Source organism: Pollachius pollachius, assembly GCF_949987615.1.
Source record: "Pollachius pollachius genome assembly, chromosome: 13".
Classification (NCBI taxonomy): Eukaryota; Metazoa; Chordata; class Actinopteri; order Gadiformes; family Gadidae; genus Pollachius; species Pollachius pollachius.
The window spans coordinates 10,823,698-10,843,523 of NC_136946.1; the positions used below are offsets into that span (position 1 = coordinate 10,823,698).

At 40.8% G+C, this 19,826-nt stretch overlaps 1 protein-coding gene across 1 annotated transcript; it reads left to right on the plus strand.

The window, feature by feature from the left end:
* Positions 1-7,765: 7,765 nt before the first annotated feature.
* Positions 7,766-15,538, plus strand: LOC307084863 (cytosolic phospholipase A2 gamma-like; the record flags this gene model as incomplete). The annotated part of the gene is made up of 16 exons (XM_079749367.1): positions 7,766-7,788; positions 8,451-8,547; positions 8,626-8,768; positions 9,276-9,474; positions 9,572-9,677; positions 12,268-12,408; positions 12,487-12,552; positions 12,644-12,778; positions 12,891-13,109; positions 13,199-13,249; positions 13,666-13,794; positions 13,993-14,139; positions 14,245-14,346; positions 14,475-14,629; positions 15,140-15,293; positions 15,381-15,538. 16 exons carry the CDS (start codon positions 7,766-7,768, stop codon positions 15,536-15,538), a joined length of 2,025 nt encoding a protein of 674 aa, XP_079605493.1.
* Between the last annotated feature and the right edge of the window lie 4,288 nt (positions 15,539-19,826).

Consider the following 19,826-nt stretch of genomic DNA (forward strand, 5'->3'; position numbering starts at 1 on the left):
TCTGCCTTGCGCTCTGGGCCCTCCCATGGGTGTATTATAAGAACTAAACCATCAGGGTAGACCAGGTGGTATCTACTACTACTACTACTCATAATAATGATACAATTTATTTGTAAAGCACTTTTCATAAAATAATCTCAAAGTGCTACAGAAACCGAAAAAACAAAATAACAGAACCCTAAGGGCAATAACACATTAAAATCCAGTGATAAAATACATTAATAAAAACAGCTAAAAGAGGAGTTGAAGTGCAGATTGAATTATGAAAAATTTAAGAACAACTTAAGAATGCCTGCCTAAACAAAAAAGTTGTAAGCCCTATTTTAAAAGTGTCCACAGAATGGGGTTTTGGCATGTTCAGCGAAGGAGTTCCAGATGTGAGGGGCAGCAGAGCAGAAGGCTCGGTCTCCCATGGTGCGAAGGCTTGTGCAGGGCTGATAGAGGAGGGTGGTGCTTTGGGACCGGAGGTTACGGGTGGATGAGTGAGGGGTAAGGAGGTCTTTGAGGTATTGCTGTAGATGCAAAGGTGGGTGATGAGGGCGATCTTGTATTGAACTCTTGAGGTTATGGGGAGCCAGCGGAGGTTCTGAAGAATAGTTTGGGCAGCGCAGCAATGAGTGAATTTAAGTTTCTGAAGGTGTTTATTGGGTATACCGATGAGCAGGCTGCTACAGTAGTCAAGCCTGGTAAGTAGATTGTAAGATAAGTATATTGGCGAACACAGAGCTTGCGTGTTGCTGACTGATGTCACAATCTCTGTGTTCGTCAATCTACCTATCGAGTCTTAAAAACAAAATGGCGTTAAAAAGTTCTCAATGCCTCGTTTTATATGTTAAGACCCTTATTATACTACCAAAGAAGTGTCGGGCTACTTTTAGCCTTTTAAGTGGTTTAAAATAGCGATTTAGTTTTTACCATAACCAGTGCCCCCATCGTTCTAAGTTTATTGCGTTTTGATATAATCGGCTATAAACAGCCAACTGAAGAAAGCGTCTATATACGGTTTTTGTGCTCCAAAACGAACGTTTCAACTCGCTTTCATACAAAACATATCCCAAATCCATTTTACACCGGAATTACCCTTTAAACCAGGTATTTCCTGGTTTGTGGCGCAAGTGATTTCTGAAACTGCAAAATAGCACCAGGGAACGTTTGCGCCTGAACACTCCTCCTTTCGCCGAACCACCCCTTGGAGCGCAAGTTCATTCCCTAATTAACTGACGCGTGGCGCAGGAGGGAAAAGGACGCTCTGCGCCAGTTGCAAACTAGCAACGACACATGCGCTGTCACACCAAATTTGTACCGGGTGCCAAATTTGTACCATGTACGTAATCCATTCCAAACCTGCCTGGCAACAGATGATCGCGGACGATCGCGTCGATTGACGTGATCGTCCGCGATTGTGTTAATCTATATTAAATGAACACAAGCTAGCTAGCTAGACTATGAGAACGTTAAACACTCGGTTTACTACACATTAAACACAGAGGTTACTAGCTAAATTCGATTAAACAATTAAATGCAATACAAATATAAAGTTAGGAACGCTAATAAATGTAATTTGTAAAGTTAGGGCTATCTGTCTTGTCGCGCTCAATGAACGACTTCGCGAATGTTGTTGAACTCAATGAACGACTTCGCGAATGTTCTTGAACCTTCCTACGTCAATCGACGCGATCGTCCGCGATCATCTGTTGCCAGGCAGGTTTGGAATGGATTACGTATGGATTACGTACCCGGTACAAATTTGGCACCCGGTACAAATTTGGTGTGACAAGTGTCCTACGTCTGTTCATAGCGCATGGCTGTGCTATGAACCAATAAGCAGGAGCCCTGGCTGTGGATCAGCCTCGAGGGAGGGGTTATCCCCTCAAGTCTAGGCTACGAGAACCAACGAACCCGCTCAGTCCGAGTCGTATGCCTCGTTTCCACAGAGTGGTGCACTACTGTTCGGAACCGTGGTACAGTGCGGCTCTGTTCGCTTATAATGGCGTTTCCGTAGCCCGCGGCTGGGCTGCGGAGCCTGCGGCCGGGCTGCCCACGGCCGAGCTGCGGAGCCCGCGAGGAGGATTGACTTGATCTATAAATGAAGTCCCTCAATCTTAATTGGTTTAACACCAGGAACAACATTCTGAAACATCCATTAACATCCACCATTTGCCTTAAACAATGTTAGGCTTACAGCCCATGTAAATAGCTATGAAATAATGTTCTTGTTCTTCTTTTAATTGATTTTTACTCTGACCATTCTATTTGATATTGTGGCAAGGATGTTACTGAATGATTATTGCATGATGCATTTTAAATGGAATAACTTATGGTCTTGCGTCTTTATTTTTCTTAATACAATTGTAGCTGAAAATAAACATAGCCAAATTACAACCAATAGCTTCAGTCATTGAGGGCAAAAATAGGCCCAATGATTGGCCCAGATTTTTTTATTTAGTTTTACAAATCAAGAGTAGGCCTGATTTGACTAATTGGCTTTGCATCCTTTCCTTCTGCCCTTGTAGTCCAAGACATGCTGCCCACCAGCTTTCAAAGTACAATGCTGCCACTGATGGATTTGTATCAATTCACATAATTACCCCTCCCTGCTATTTTGTAGTTCACCAAAACACCCTGAAACAGCTTGAGTCTCACATACTTATGCCACCATACGCCACTAACAGTGCAAGCAGGCCAATGGCAACCAAGCGTGCAGTCCTTCCTCCCTCATTTTAAAAATTACCAGCCGCCACTGGTTCATACTGATGGTTTAGGTGGAGTGTGTTTTGAGTTCTGTATGTGTTTGCGTCCAAATAAAAGCAATTCTCTGGGTTGTGCGATGTATGGGGCACAAGGGTTTTAAACTGCTGAACCTGGGCTCCCGTCTCGTCATTCCCGTGCTGCTTGCCGCATAGTCAAGTCAAGTCACTTTTATTTATATAGCACACTTAACAAACAACAGCATTTGACCCAAAGTGCTTCCCAGCATAAAATAATTACGGCAGAGTACAAAAGTGCAAAGACTAAGGTGCCTCACAGTTAATAGAGCATAGAGTGCAACAGTGACCACCCCTGCTTTAACAGCTCTGGTTCCGGTATTCTGCCAATTTATGCTCTCTTGTCAGATTTTGCTACCTAGTGGTTCTGCGCATGTGCATGAGAACACTATTGATCCGTTGTGCAGTAGTGTTTTAAAATACACATAATGTACCCCTGTAATCTCCAATAAAGACATTATCATACAGTATCTAAATATGCTTCCCATATTCTTACAGTGTACAGGGGGTGGGTAGTGGTGTAAAATAACGTGATTCTGTAGTGGGGGCATTGTTTGATAGAGGCAATTGGTCTACAGAAATACGCTACCAAACACATAAGATGGCACTTTTTGATAGGGTAGCATGATTCGATTGACTCTGACAAGGGAGCATACATTGGCAGAACAATGTATACTACCCTATCAGAAAGTATTACCTTATGTGTTTGGTAGCGTATTTAATCTGTAGCCCAAAGGAGCAGACTTCACATGTTCTGCTTTCTTAATCTTAATTAAAACTCAAGCAGCAGCATTCTGCCAGAGGTGGCACTTTTTTAGAGAGACCTGTGAAAACAAAATTCTAGCATTGATTTGTTTATCCATGTCTAATTTAGACATCAATCCTTTAATTATTGTCTTTTTAAGGTGATAGTTAGCAAATTTGGATATGGTCTTTTTAAAGTATAGGTCCAAGCAAACGGTAAAGCCTGTCTGCGTGGGTCCTAGACTGGGACTGACTGAGTTGTAATGGAGCACATACTAAAGAAGGTAAGGATACAGGGTGGCTGGAATGTTGTTCCATTTTTAATCTCCCTCAAAGGACGCAGACCCATAGCCTCCCAATTATATTGTATCAAATTTGGTAGTGCCTAGTTTCTAGTTTAGTTTAGTTTAGTTTATTTGTTTATAGTTTTGTGGACAGTCCCCTTTGAGAAGGAGCAGCTTTAGCCTATTTGGCTTATTTCCAGCTGTAGTCCCCCAGCTACAGTTCTCCATACATGCCTTCCTTATCCGTGGGATATTTCCAGGTAAAGGCAGATAACAACTTATCTAGTTCCTTAGAAAAGGATGTTGGAATCAAAGCAATAACTGTACTGAAGTGGTGACTTAACAGTAACAATCAATCATGAACATATTTACCTCTCTGCAGATATCATAGTTAGGGCAGCAGATATATAAGATGCCATTAACACGTTGGATAAGAACAAAGCCTGCAGTATTGACTGCATTACTGCAGAACATCTAAAATATGCCAGCCATAAGCTCTTCCCTTTGCTTTCCATGTGCTTTAATGGTTGTCTGGTTCATGGTGCCCTGCCAAATGCTATTATGTCTGTTATGTTAGTGGCTGTGCATAAAGACAAGGCTGGTAAGCTCAACAGTATTGACCAGTATCGACCTATTTCATTAGCCAGTATCTTGTCTAAAGTACTGGAGAAAATACTGTTAACAAAGCTAGAAATGTATGTCCTTACTACTGACAATCAGTTTGGATTCAAAAGAAAGCATGGAACTGACTCGTGAATCTATGCTTTTAAAGAGATTGTGTTCAGGTACACAAGCCTGAATTCATCTGTATTCCTATGTTTTATTGATGCGTCAAAGGCCTTTGATAGAATTAATCATGAACAATTGTTTGTAAAATTGCTAGATAGAGGTGCCCCTAAATTCTTTGAGAGAATTTTAGTGTTTTGGTATGCCCATCAATCGTTTCAGGTTAAATTGGACAATGTATTGTAGTGATAGAATGTATTCTATTCTAATTAATTCTATTCTAATTATTAATTAATTAATTCCATTCTGTGTTAGTAACGGAATGCGGCAAGGAGGCATTTTGTCTATTTTATTTAATGTTTATATGGATGAGTTATCAGATCAGTTAAATAGGTTAAAAAACGGCTGTCTTGTGTATGCAGATGACCTGGTCCTGTTCTGGCCATCTAGTGCTGGGCTACAGCAGATGCTGAAGGTGTGCTCTCATTATGGCCTTGGACATGACATAAAGTATAACGCTAAGAAAAACCACATAATTATAAGTGCAGAGGACAGGAAATCAACTTTTCTGACCTTTTATTTGTCAAACAGTCCTCTTGCTGTGTGTAAGGACATTAAATACCTAGGTCATGTCATATCCGATGACTGGACGGATTACAAAGATCTCTATGTGCTCTGACTCTGTGAAGTGCTCCCTGTTAAGAACCTACATCACACCTTTATATATTACTCAATTGTGGTCGAACTATCAGAAAAAGAGTATGCATAGGCTCAAGGTAGCATACAATGATGCAATGAGGTTGCTGCTTCGTGCTACGTGTCCCTAGGTGGCATAGTGCCAGTCAATTGTTTGTGTCCACTCCAGTGCCAACCTGTGAGGCATTCTTAAGACAACTGATGTTTAGTTTTATGTGTCGCCTGGCCAAGTCAGAGAACCACATAATTCAAGCCCTAGTCAGCCCTCTGAAAAGCTGCTTTAGATTCACTTCTAGGTTAAGACGGCGTTGGTGCAATAGCCTGTATATCCTATAGGGCCAGGCTAATATGCAAGTTTTATGTATTTTTGTAACTCCTTTTTTTAAACTATTCATACTGTATGATGTGTAATATGGACCGGTGTCTGCAATAAAGCTTTATTATTATTATTATTATTATTATTATTATTATTATTAACAGATAGGGTCCTGTTTGAGCCACTCCAGGTCTGGTTTAAAGTTATGTTTGAATAAATCACTGTATCCAAGGGTTACTGATATGCCAAGATATGTAAAGGTGTCAGGAGTTTCTTTCAATGGGAATGCTTCAAATGAAATCTGTCAAGCCTGGTCATTGAAAGGGGAAAGCAAACTCTTAGTAAGCTTGATTTTATATCCTGAGATCTTACCAAAGTTAGAAATTATTTCCAGCGCTTTGGGATATAGATGCTGGGGTCAGATAGATAAAGTATAAGAATGTCCGCATATAAAGACAATTTGTGGGTTTGAACCCTCCATCAATACCTGTTAGGATCCAGGTATGGATCCGCAATTGGCTCGATGTTGAGGTCGAACAGCAGTGGTCTCAGCGGACAGCCTTGCCTAGTCCCTCTGCGTATCGATGAGGGACTACTGAGGGCGTCACACACTGCACCACTGACTACCTGAAATTCTTTATGGACATTGTTGTTCCAATGAGAACTGTACGCTGCTTTCCAAATAACAAGCCTTGGATCCTAGTACATCTCCTACTTCAAATCATTACATAAAAAAAGGGCTGAAAACCCATTTTCTTAGAAAAGCCTTTGGCTAAACTGCTATTTTAAATGTTTTTCTCTGTTTTTCTTTTCATGCAAGTTTTAAAGTCTTTAATGTTGTTTTCTATCCTTTTTCATGTGCATTGTAGCACTTTGAGGTCATTGAGTTGATGTAAAGTGCGATATAAATAAAAATGTATTATTATTATTATAAACCCAAGCTTAAACATGCATCACCATGATGGATTGGAAAATATTGGTGTACCTTTTGACGGTGTGTGATTGCCATTTAGCAAAACACAAGAGTTCTTTCAAGCGTCCTCTTGGCATCAAATAGGACCCAAACACTATCACACAAATGTTTGTGTCTCACAAACAATGAGACAAGTTCCCTTGCAGTAATGTGTGTAGCGTAACATTGTGACATACTCAATCTGTTCTTTAAAAAAAGCTCTGCAGGATGTAACTGTGTTCTATCTGTTTAACGCTGTAGGTTGATTGCTGGCTCTGACTGGAGCACTGTAAGTTCTAGTAATCTCCATCACTATCTGGTATGGCAACTCCACCTCTTCAGAGGAAGCAGTTGGAGAATGTGGTGCACACAGCATCAAAAATCATAGGACATGCCATCCCATCTGTAGCCTCTATCTACGCCTCGCGGAACAGCCATAAAACGCAGACATTTCTAGACGATCCCTCCCACCCTGCCAGGTCGCTTTGCAAACTACTGCCCTCTGGAAAGAGAGTGCAAAGTCTTAGGGGTAAAACATCCAGGTTTTGCCATAGCACATACCCTGCCACTATTGGAGTCTTCAATGCTCAGGCACTCAGGAGTAAACCTGTGCTATATGCACTCTGCACTTTATAGGCTGCACATACACTTTATGGGAAGCTGCAATATTACAAGATCTTTTCATCTTTTACTGGTTTGAATGATTGTATGTGTCTTTGTCTTTTATGTACTGTATTTACTTGGTGTGTATTGCCTTATTTGAACCTGTAAGGCACTAAAACAAATTCCAATCAACTGCGTTGACATGGCAATAAAGTTATCTATCTTATCTATCTATCTTTCTATCTTAATCCCCAGATTCATATTCTGTTTATCCGGAAAAATAACTTAATAAAAAGTGGGTAGGTGTCTCTTAGGTCTCAGACCTACTCTTGACAGTAACGTGAAGTAAACCCATATTTTATATTTGATTTCTCCTTTTATAGAGATATCCACATTGCATTATTAAATATAATCACATAGCAGTGCTCTTACAATTATTTGTTTTGATGAGACTGATGTAATTCCCTGATTCTAAACTATATAACAACCAATCATTAGACTTCCTTTCGCTTTCATCCGCCTAAGGGTGGTGGGGGGTCAAACTCTGACTGTTCTTTGTGCGTATGCACCGAACGACAGATCAGAGTATTCTGCCTTCTTAGGGACCCTGAATGGAGTCCTGTATGGGGCTCTAGTAGGGGACTCCGTAGTACAGACTTCAACGCCCACGTGGGCAACGATGGAGACACCTGGAGGGGCGTGGTGCGGAGGAACGGTCTCCCTGATCTAAACCAGAGCGGTCGTCTGTTGTTAGACTTCTGTGCGAGTCATGGATTGTCTTTAACAAACACCATGTTTGAACATAAGGATGCTCATAAGGATACCCTAGGCCGAAGATCGATGATTGATTTCGTGATTGTGTCATCCGATCTGAGGACGCATGTTTTGGACACTCGGGTGAAGAGAGGGGCGGAACTGTCAACAGATCACAATCTGGTGGTGAGTTAGATCCGGGATTGGGGGAATACTCTGGATTTTTCTTATCAACTTCCCAGGAGGGCCACTCCCTGCTCTGCCACATATAAAACATGCAGAAGAAGTCAACTGATAATGTTGCAGTAAATCAGACTGGTGGAGAAGCTTGAGGATCAGTAGTTTCCTGGGTATGTAAAAAGGCAATAGTACTAGAAAAGATTGCAACTTCTTTAATTCTTCATCCATTTATTTTTAGTAAACCTTCTCCAAAGAGGTTTTCCAGATGGCACAAATCAGGTTGATATACATTTTTAATTCCAATGCATTAAAGTATGTCATTGTTCGCCCTGTGTTTCTTTTTATTGAGTTACATGGCTTATTGTTTCAGACTTTTGAATCCATGTCATGTCTTTAGGATTAATAAAGTATATATTATCTTGCATATGCAGGGCACATTCGCTCAGTGAAGGGGAAAATAAATACCTTTCTGGTAGAAAGCTTTCTGTTCAGAAATGGCTGGTGAAGAACAACATTCCTTGTACTTTGGTGAGTGTGGTGCAGAACTGTCATAAGTCTATACTGTCTTGTGTGTAGTAACTCAGTGAGCCTGCTTTGTCCATGTAGAGTAAGGTACCCAACATCGCTATACTTGGCTCTGGAGGGGGAGAGAGAGCCATGGTTGGGATGCTGGGCTCCCTGTCCCAGATGGGGGAGCAGGGGCTTCTGGACGCTGCCCTCTACATGAGTGGTGTCTCTGGATCAACATGGTAGGTCATGCCACCCGATTCTACGGAAAACAAGGAGTTCTTATGTTTTCTACTAACAGCAACAGCAAAAAAATGGGGAGAGACATGAGGTTGAGGTTCTGCTGGGAAGATGGACAAGGAAGGTGTGGGGAATGAAGTGATAGCAGATGGGAGCAGGATTTGTATAGCAAGGGAAGAGTTATGACATCTGGTGGAGAATGAGTGACATTTCCGGGTAATGTACTTAAACATGCTGTAGGTAAGATTTAAGATATATTATTTTGTTAACTTGCCAGCTATAGTTAAATTCTCTGTGATAATATCTGTTCTGGTTAACTGTGACTGCCTTGTTATGAGACCATTTCCAATTTAAGACTACTGCCGGCTCACTTGTGACCAATGAGGGCATCTCTTCTCTGGTATATTGCTCTCTTCATGTTCTTCTCTGCTTTCTCTATTTTAAACTCTTGACTCTGACCTACAACAGCTTTAAATGTACTTTCATTAAGGTATTCTGCTTCCTTACAGGTGCATGGCTTCTCTCTATGAAAAGGCTAATTGGTCATCAGACATGAAGCAGATAAAGGTTGTTGCGGAAAGACTTGGGCACGGCAGTGTCAGCATAAAGGACAGAGTTTGGAAACTGATCAAATATTATCGAACAAATACAAATTTCTCACTGACGGATGCCTGGGCTGCACTAATAGTGCCTAAGATTGTCAAGAAAGTAGGAAAACAATAATCAAAATATAATTCCAAAGTATATTTCTGTAGCATACTTCTATCTTGGGAAAGGATTTATTTGGATCCATATTTCTCCTCAGATAGACGAATCGACCCTCTCAAACTACCAAACGGGCCATGACAAAGATCCATATCCCATCTATACAGCCATCAACCAGGATTGCAAATACGATCATAAGCTACGCGGTAACTATCAAATATCAGTGTGGTCAATATAAATATCTATTTGGCAATTGGTTTTGGATATTTCCAGTAATGGAATTGAGACTATCACAAGGTTTCCAAATATCCAATACCAATACCCAATAATTAGTGTGGTTGCTACTGCAAGCACATCTACTGTTCTTAAGTTTTCTTTATTCCGTTTGCATGTTTTTTGGGCAGTTAACTGCTCCTGCATACTTTCAGCTACAGAAACCATTTAACTATCAAAACGTCCAGCTCTTTAACGACATGATGGCTATCTCTCGGCAACTCTTTCAACTTTTTAAACTATTACTGTAACGTGGGCGTTTGGCAGAACCCAAGTGCACAGACTGACGACGAGCGTAGAACAGTTTCAAGAGTTTATTCAGATACAGGATCGGCAGGCAGAGAGTAGTCAGCAGGCAGAGGTCGGCAACGGGAGGGCAGATGGGCAGCAGGGAACGGGTGAACAGACAGACCGAGAGGGACTCGACGGCGATCGGGAGGTCAGGCAGGCAAAGGGTCGAAAGCAGGGGAGGCAGGCTGGTGGATCAGGAGTCGGGGGCAGAGGAGCAGACAGGCCGACAGGGGCTGGGCGGCAGGCATGATAGTCAAAAAGGCAGGGATCAGAGAACAGACAAGATAGTCAGACAGGCAGGGATCAGAGAACAGGCAGGATCGGAGGTGAGTCAGGATTCGAGTCGCGGGAAAGCACTGTGAAACACAAGAGACAATCTGACAGGGAACGTTTGGAAGGAGAGGACTGATATAGGGGGAGCACAGGTGAAGGTGGTTGGGTTAATTAGGAGAGATCAGGGTGGCAGGCAGGTGAATGGGAAAACCAGGGGCGGACCATGACAATTACGCTTTTTGGCTTTTTTTCTTACAATGTAAGTCAGTGGGTTGAAGTTGAAGCGCCCTATCTTGCATCCAGCGCAGTTGACTTTCTACACTGTTGCATGTGTCGTTGCAAGTTTGCAACTGGCGCAGAGCGTTCTTTTCCCTCCACCGCCACGCGTCGGTAAATTAGGGAATAATCTTGCGCCCCAAGGGGTGGTTCGGCGAAAGGAGGAGGCGTGTTCCGGCGCAAATGTTCCCTGGTGCTATTTTGCAGTTTCAGAAAACAATTCCGCCGCAAACCAGGAAATACCTGGTTTAAAGTCAGTGGCGCGTTGTTCAGATGCTATTTTAAGGGCGCATGCATAATGTTGCTTGTGCACCTCGCGCATACAATTTGCTTCTCTCATCTACCTAGCCACACATTCTTGTTAAATTATTTGGGAAAGAACAGCTGATACAGCGGTAATAAGTTGTACTTTTAAATCAATGCATCTGCAAACACCGTACAGCAAACACATATTTTCTTGACACAGACATCATATATAAGCCCATAACTTTTAGGATTGATGAGTATTTGATTGTGGGAAAACATTGTTTTACCGCGAGTGAGTGTTAAAAAGAATGAATGAATGCGGGCACACGCGTGTGTATGTGTAAAATAATTAATGAATGCGGGCGCGCTTGTGTGTCTGTTTAAACACACGCAAACTAAACACGTAACGCATTATAAAGTCCATGGCAATGTATATTAACGGGGGGACACATGCATAATAGGAACATAAGTCGATAACGATAATGCATACAATACTGGTAAGAAACGATGTTTGTTAATGTATTGCATATATCATTAAATAGAATCACAGTTACAGCATATCATATGTGTGTTAAGTTTTCTTTGCCAAAATTTATTTGAGGACTCAGTTTTTCTGAAGTTGTGGAAGAAAACCCTATTCCATATGTGAATTAGGCCATACTATTTGGCCAAAAACTGAGCCATTTGAAGTTTGAAATTCATGTGGTCATGCATCTGTCTCATCGGAGACTGCAAACGTGCTGTCAAAATATCAACTCGTCAGATTCAAATGCACTCATGGCTCTTAAAGGGGATCGGAGATGGCACTCTCATTGGTTGATTGCATGTTACGCCCAAACCACACCTACGGGTAATTAGGCTACTTCAGACCAACCCTTTTTAGATTTGCGCCGAGCGCAAGAGTCATTTATCCGCTGGTAAAATAGCAACATTGCCATAGAACCGCCCACAAAGCTACTTGCGTTTGGCGCTTCTCACTTGCGTTTGAGACCGTTAAAATAGGGCCCGAAGTGTCAGAGAAGGAGCCTTCCATCTTCTCTGACACTTCAACTATTTCAGACATCGTAACTAGGTCAATATTCAACGTTAACCTTCATTCAAACCATTTAACAAATCAACACACTTAATCGAAACAAATTTCGATTACCTTTATACTTTTTTCAGAATCACAGTTTTAGTTCCATATCGGCTTCAGTTTCAGTTGGTCTCATTGATTTATGGAGGGCGTGCAGGCAGTGTTGCCTGATGCACACACTCTCGCAGTTCGTTAGGACGAAACGCATTCTTGTTTTCATCTGTAATTCTGCATGTATTTGATCAATTCGTCAAGTTAATTAAGCTTTAGAGCAGTGACATCGCTGTTTGATAAAAAGTGCCGAGCACTTTATTCATTAAACATCATAGTTGACTTGGTCCCTAACGTGTTTGACTGTACAGAAACCTTCTTTGAGCTAACCCCCCATGAGGCCGGGTACACTCTAGCTGGAGCCTTTGTGGAAACCTCCAGTTTTGGAAGTATCTTCAACAAGGGCGTTCTGATAAAGAGAGAACCTGAGATGGACATGACATATCTTCAAGGTATGTGAAGAGAACAACTACAAACTGCCGTTGCTACCTTCAACTTCATTGTTATTTTAACAGTCTGCCTTTACTTAGGTCTTTGTGGAAGTGCTCTTGCTGACAAGGAGGTCATTCTGGAGGCATTGAAGGAATGGCTTGAAGGTAGGCCAAAGTATATCACACATTATATCACAATAGCTAACATGCTGTTTGTAACAAGTAATCAGTATGTACTAACATATGTTGTCCTTAGGTGGGGAAAACATGAAGGCATTAAAGGACAACAATGGTGTTCAGCTTCTTTCTACTATGGTAGACCTTCAGCTCTGCCAGTACACCGGCTGTGACTCTGCTCCTCTGCTTCAGACCGCAAATGAACTGCTACTAGGTGACATTTAAATCCAAATCAATACAATCTTTTTCTCTATCATTTTGCTGATATTGGTAAAATATTGTTGTTCATTGAAATTGGTGATTTCACTGTTTCCTATTGTATACAGGAAAGATGGATTTGGAAGGCTCTAAGCTGCAATTGAACTTCGATGGGAAAAACAGCACAGACCAAAAGAAACAGATTCACACAGTCACTTCAGATGTCAGCCAGCTCTTTTTTGATTGGAACAAGGACTTGGAAAACCTTGACGTTTCAGAGGAATTGGTTGTTTTTCTGAAGACCCTTCAAAAAGTAAATGAAAAGTCACCAGATAATCTAGTTGGAGGTAATCTATCCATCCATCCCTCCATCTTTCCATCCATCCATCCATCTGTCCATCAATCAATTAATTAATTTTCTATATATGTGGTGCAGGTGGCAGCAATGATGAAGAACATTTGAAGAAGGTTATCGACAGTGTCAAAAGTAAGTGTTACTTATTTTCTAAGTTTTCCATCTATTAAAGCAATCATTTGTTTATTATTTATTCATCAGGGGCCATGCACAAAACCAGAATTAGCTTCAAGCTATTTTTCCTCTGTGGTCCATGGGTAGATACAATATTATAACATTAAATACAATATGTCACGATGTACAAGCCCTACAGGCGTTTAAAACTGGTTTGAGATGTGGAGTCTGATTTCCGTGCAGTATGAGTATTCCATCTTTGTATTGCTTTGATGGAGTCCTTCTAAAATGAGTCACCTCTCACTGACTCTGGTATTTCTTGGTTCTTTCTCTGTGCGAGACTAGACACCTTTTTAAGGGAGGAGGGGCAAGATCATTATATATAATATAATAATGTTATCATAAATACAATGTTGATGTTTACATTTCTTTAGAAGAGGCAGTGGCGTTGCAGAGCCATGATGGGCCGAGGTTAATTCTCCAGGTGTTAGAACTGTACTACTGCATCCTCAGAGGAGAGGACTGGACTCATTTGGTGGTTGAGTTGAATACCCTTCTCAAAGGTACCATCTGCAAGGGACTTCAACTTAGAACTTACTCATATTTCTAGTCTTAGAATCTTGAACCTAGATCTTGAGATCAATCCATTTTTTTGTTTTGTGAATACCTGTCATTTATATTACATTTTGCAATCCAAGCAAATGCATGATGAAATTATTGGTTGCATTAGTACAATTCTCATTATTTTATAAACACTGTAGGGAAGAAGACGGCGAGCGGTAGAGATTTGATGATCAACAAAGATGAGTGGCTCGAAGCAGATCTAAAGTCCAGGAAGAAATTGGCACTTGGACTCTCATTGGAAATTTGCAAATCGTTTTTCATTTGGTTTGAAGACTTGAAGAATGGTACAAATCTACTGTTTGCAGTATTTTTTTGTTGTATTCCTCATTGAAACAAATCCATTGAATTGCAGTGAAACATTTCAATATTCTATTGCTTTGTTTTTAAAGCGATCTGGGATTTCATCGTCAGGATAATATTGAAATTTGTTGAAGGGTTGCTGAAGTTATGGATTTGGGGAACCAATTATAATTTCCTCTACAGCGTGAACGGTAGGCCTTCAGGGTTTATGATGTGTCCTCTGAAATCAATGCAGTGAACTGTATTTTCATTCACGGTTGACAAAAGATATTTCATGTATTTTAGACATGGACTAACATATTTCCTGTTTTGACTTAAGCTCCACATATTGACCAAATGCTTCTGGAGAGTGAAACCACTCACTTTGAGGACGCCGGTTTGCTAGTCAACTCTCCCTACATGAGTGCACTGAGAGCTGAGCGAGAAATAGATCTGATCATCTCCTTTGACTTCAGTGAAGGAAATCCAATGGAGGTAAGAAGTCCACACCTGAAGAACATTCAAATCCCTGGCAGAAAATAGCAGTGGGGATGGAGAAGAAAAAAACATACTTGCTTGCTTAAACTCCCCACATGCAAAAAGGTGTTACTCTGTGATTACGTTTTGTAATATATAATCTGTGAATATCATAATATTAAGAACCATCTGTTTTTTACCCGCTCAATGCAAGTAAATCAAACGGAGTGATACACCAATTAGGCAATTCACTTTGACGGTGAGGAAGTGAAATATTGGTTGAACAGACAACCTCTCTATGTAAAGATAAGATCAGTGGATAACAAATATTGTGCTTGTAAGGTTTCAACCTACTGCATTTATTGTGTTTTCTGTTGACATATTAATGCAGAACATTGAAGAAGAAATAGTAACATCTTAGTTTAATGCTGTAAAACATCCATATCTAAATCTTTGTTTCTTACAGATGAAATGGCTTGCTCTTATGTTAAGCTGCATTTATTAATTGCATATCTTTTAATTTCACAGACTTTGACTGAAACAGCTAAAGAGTGTAAGGAATTGGGCATCTCCTTCCCAGCGATCAACTACACAAAAAGTGATGAAGATTTCTATGTGTTCAAGGGGCTGAAGAAAGCCCCCACTGTAATCCACATACCCTTATTCAACGTTGTAAACTGTGGTAGGTTATAATAAAGTAAACAGACACTAAACATATTGAACCCAGCGTGTACAATTCACCAAGTCAAATGTTGTGTGATGTGTTCAGGGAGCGAGTTGAAGGCTTACAGAGAGAAGTATTGCACATTCCAAGGAGATTACAGCCCAGAGATGATCGAGGATCTGATAAAGAAGGCCGGTGAAAACATCTTAAACAACAAGGAGAAGCTGTTGAGAGAGATAGTGGACATTGTTCAGCAGAAGTGACCCACTTCTGCATGAAAAAGCTCCGATGCTTTTGTTGTTTTCTCTTACTTAATTACTTAAATTGATTTTCTGGAAATTGAAATGTGTTGAAATATGCCTTAACAATGTAATCAAGATATCTATTGAATAACGAAACAATCATTATGTCTGTCTACAATCGTAAACAATCGTAGACAGACATAGTATAATTGAAATAAGAGAGCTGTGATTTAGTTTTCTGTCATCTGCTATATTTATATTCAGTGCTTAAAATGTATTTTGTTTGTATCTATCACCAATAAAGACAATCTCAAGTATAATTGAAATAAGAGAGTTGTGATTTAGTTTTTCTGTGATCTACTATTTTATCTTCAGTGCTTAAAATGTATTTTGTATCTATCACCAATAAAGACAAGTCTCAAACATTGATCACTATAACTGAATAAGAAAATATTGGGTTATTTTCATATTGTTTTTCATTGCAGTTTACTAACAGCAGTAACAATCATCTTCTTGGCATCAAGTATGAAACACTGAAACAAATGTTGTACCATAGTATGAATAAAATTGCCACATGTTCAACTTGCTCCTTAAAAGATCATAAGCATAGCCATAGCCACATTTTCTTTGTACTGCACACAAATGTGTGTCCACCACTAAACCTCTACACCAGGCCCTCAAAAAGCTCTTGAAATGATGGAACATGGTATATAAATGTGCTGCTTTAGGTTGGTTAGATAGTGCCACTGCTATTACACAAAGGGTTTATCAACCAAACATTATATTAATAAAGCAAATTGCATACGAGACGTGAATGTCGATAGTCCAATCGCAGGGCCGAACGCTTGCTGCAATACGTGATAAGTTGCATAAAGTTAACTTAAGTCGCCCCTTTAATGCACCGCAATCTCCTGGCCACATGCCTTCAGATGGCAGACACAAGTACGCACACACACACAGGCAGACAGATGGCATCGAAGGTATTAAAGGTATTGAAATGTGATTCTCATCTCAGCCCCATTTTAGTTTCTATTTTGTCTGAAATGTTTCTCATGTTTTTCTCCTAAGATTCACAAGGAGAAATAGGAGAGACACAATAATTAGAGGGAGTCACACTTGCTATTTCTCAATTCAGTGTTTTTAATGGCTCCTTTGTTTCTCCTTTGAAGGAATAGAATGAGCAATACCGGAGCTACTATTGAGTAATAAGTGACACCACACACACACACACCAACCCAGTCTCACGGAAATATGTGACACTGTCACGTCACGTCATTTCATCTATTCATTCGTGATCTGGGATACGTAATTTAAATTTTTTCGGGCCAAAAGCAGAAATTTCAAACTCATTGTAAAAAGAAGAGAGGAAGCAGCTACCTTTTTTTCCATCGCGGTTTGCCTACAGAGCAGCGCACCTGCATTAAATATATCCGTGAATTGTCACAATTTCTCAGAATCAAAGGTGAAAGTAGAAACGGGTGGCCAAAAGCTGTCATATTGTTGGAAATTTGTGTTTTTGGCACGAAAAAATTGAAATTACGTGTCCCAGATCACGAATGAATGGATTAAATGACGTGACAGTGTCACGTATTTCCGTAAGACTGGGTTGCACACACACACACACACACACACACACACACACACACACACACACACACACACACACACACACACACACACACACAATATAGCTAGAGACACACACAAATTCTGGAAAAAATAAGTCTTTATTAAAGTTCAATAACAACAGCGGTCAATTGAGAAAGTTTTAGTATTTCAGGTACCTGTAACATTTTAAAGACACACCAAAACCTTAAAGGTCCCATATTATGCAAACATTCTGGTTAAAAATGTTAATTTCTACGGCTCCTCTTCATAAGAGTCCGAGAAAACCTATCTTTTACAGGACCGTAATCCTAATTTATCCTGAATCGTGATTATAGTGTGACCTATTGATGGGAACAAACTCATTCTTGGATGTTTTCTTTTAATTTTACTATTGCATGAGGGGGATGGGAATTGTCTGTTTATTTGTTACTGCTATTTTATGTTCATTTGAAAATCACAAGAAACTGGTTCATTTTGTAGTATCCGGAAAAAAAACCTTTCTCACAGTGCCAATGCTAATTATCCTCTTTGCAGCCTCTCTCTGATCCATTTAGAGCCTGTTTCTATAAGTACTGCCTTCCAAAAAAAACTGTCTCATCTGACTGGCCCTTAATCTAACTGCCAGTTTGAATCTTTGAATCTTAACTGATTGGTTTCACCAGTATCGGCAGGTGGTTTCACGTGTATCTGCAGGTGTGTTTATTACAGCTGGAGGCAGAGTTGTGCAACAGCAACACTCTGTTACATCAAAACAGTCCTGAGTTAGAAGATGGAGAGCTAACAAAACAACCTGCAGGGCTCACGTCCAAATGCATGTCTTTGTTTAACGCTTCGGTATTGTTTAACATGAATATCCAACATTGTAACATCGCTCAAATTTCGGAAAAAAGAAATAGCATAATAGGCCCTCTTTAAAGACAGCAAAATCTACTCCCACAGTCAGCTAAGCAGAGCAGTCATCTTGACAAATGTCTTTGTGTTTGTGGCCCTCATCCGGCATTTCTTTATCTTACTTTTGCCCACTGGTGTCCATCCACCCAGCGTACTACAGCACATTATGTAAGCTGCAAGAATAAAAGAAAAGAGAACAAATTACAAAATACGACAGCAGTTACCATGACAGTATTGAGAATTTAAGTTAATGTAATAATATCTCTATTCTAATTTAAAGATATACATTTTGTATTGCACAATGTTTTTGTTGGCGAAAACTGATCAAAATTTCATCAGGATGATCAGGGTATTCTGGAGTTTCTAACGGTATAGATTTACACAGCTGTTTCGATTAGTGATAGTTTTAACACATTGGGTTGGGGAGTTCAAAGTAAAAAATATTTGCATACCAGGTAGAGAACAAGCGAAAACATATCATTGTGGGCTAAATTGGCAATGGCTGAAGCAGAATGGCTCTCTGCTTACTAAAAGCAACTAACCTGTCCATTCTGAAGTACTTAGGAATTCTGAAGTACTAAATGTAGCAAAAGCATTCATAGGTGGAATGTACAGGTACCTTACAAAAAAACTTGTATGTACAGGTTGTAACGGGGGGGGGTTGGGCAGAACCCAAGTGTACAGACTGACAATGGTGACAGGGCAGTCCAAAGGTTTATTGATTGCACAGACGATCAGGATTGGGAAGGCAGAGTAAACGGGGACAGGCAAGAGTTCGGGGACCGGCAGGCAATCAGGTAGACTGGGGGTACCGTCGGCAGGCGGGTAGTCGGGCAGGCGAGGGGTCGATATCAGGAGGGAAGACAGGCAGGCGAGGAGCCGAAAACAGGGGAGCAGACAGGCCGGCTGGGACTCGACAACAGGCGGGTGGACAGACAGGCGAGGGTTCGGTAACAGGCAGGATCAGCGTTGGAGAAACAGTTCTGGAGTTGCGGGAAAGATCTATGAGTAACAACAGACGATCTGGCAGAGACTGAGTAGAGAGAGAGGTTTGATATAGAGGGAGCACAAGTGAAGGTGGTTGAGCTAATGAGGTGAGATCAGCGTGGCAGGCAGGTGAACGGGAAAATCAGGAGCGGACCATGACACAGGTACCTTCCAATAATCTTGTTTGGAAGCTACCATCAACCATTGGAACCTTGGAACCATTCCTGCGCCAAACCTTACAAAGAACTTAACTGACAGTCACAGCCAAAGAATAATCATGGGAGATCCATACATCTATATATTTTATATATAGGGCATTTATCTGACACTTTAGTCCAAAGCGGCTTACAACCATTCATACACACATTCAGACACTCACGGCGAAAGCCAGCTCGTCGGGAGCAGTGGTGCCAGATTGGGTGGGAACATACCTGGTGGTTGACCCCTAACATCGATGTCAACCACAAGGGATGAACTGGGACAAAAATGGCACGGCACTTTCAGATTGAGGCTACGTTTACATGATGACGGTCTGAACAGAAGACGCGAAAGTGGCGTCGCGTCTTCACTTTTTATTCCGCGTTTTGTTACGTATTTTAAACACATAAAGCTACCCACACATAGCCACTAGGAAGTAGGATCGAACACATAGGCCGCAATTACCACACATAGCCACTAGGAAGCAGGACCCGACATTTTGAGCTGCTATAACTATTCCAGCCATAGAGGGCAGCACCTTTAGACAGGTGAGGAGGGCGAAACCAATACGTCATATAGGCCACGCTTACTCAGTATTTAAGCAGGGCCAGAGTGGTAGATATAA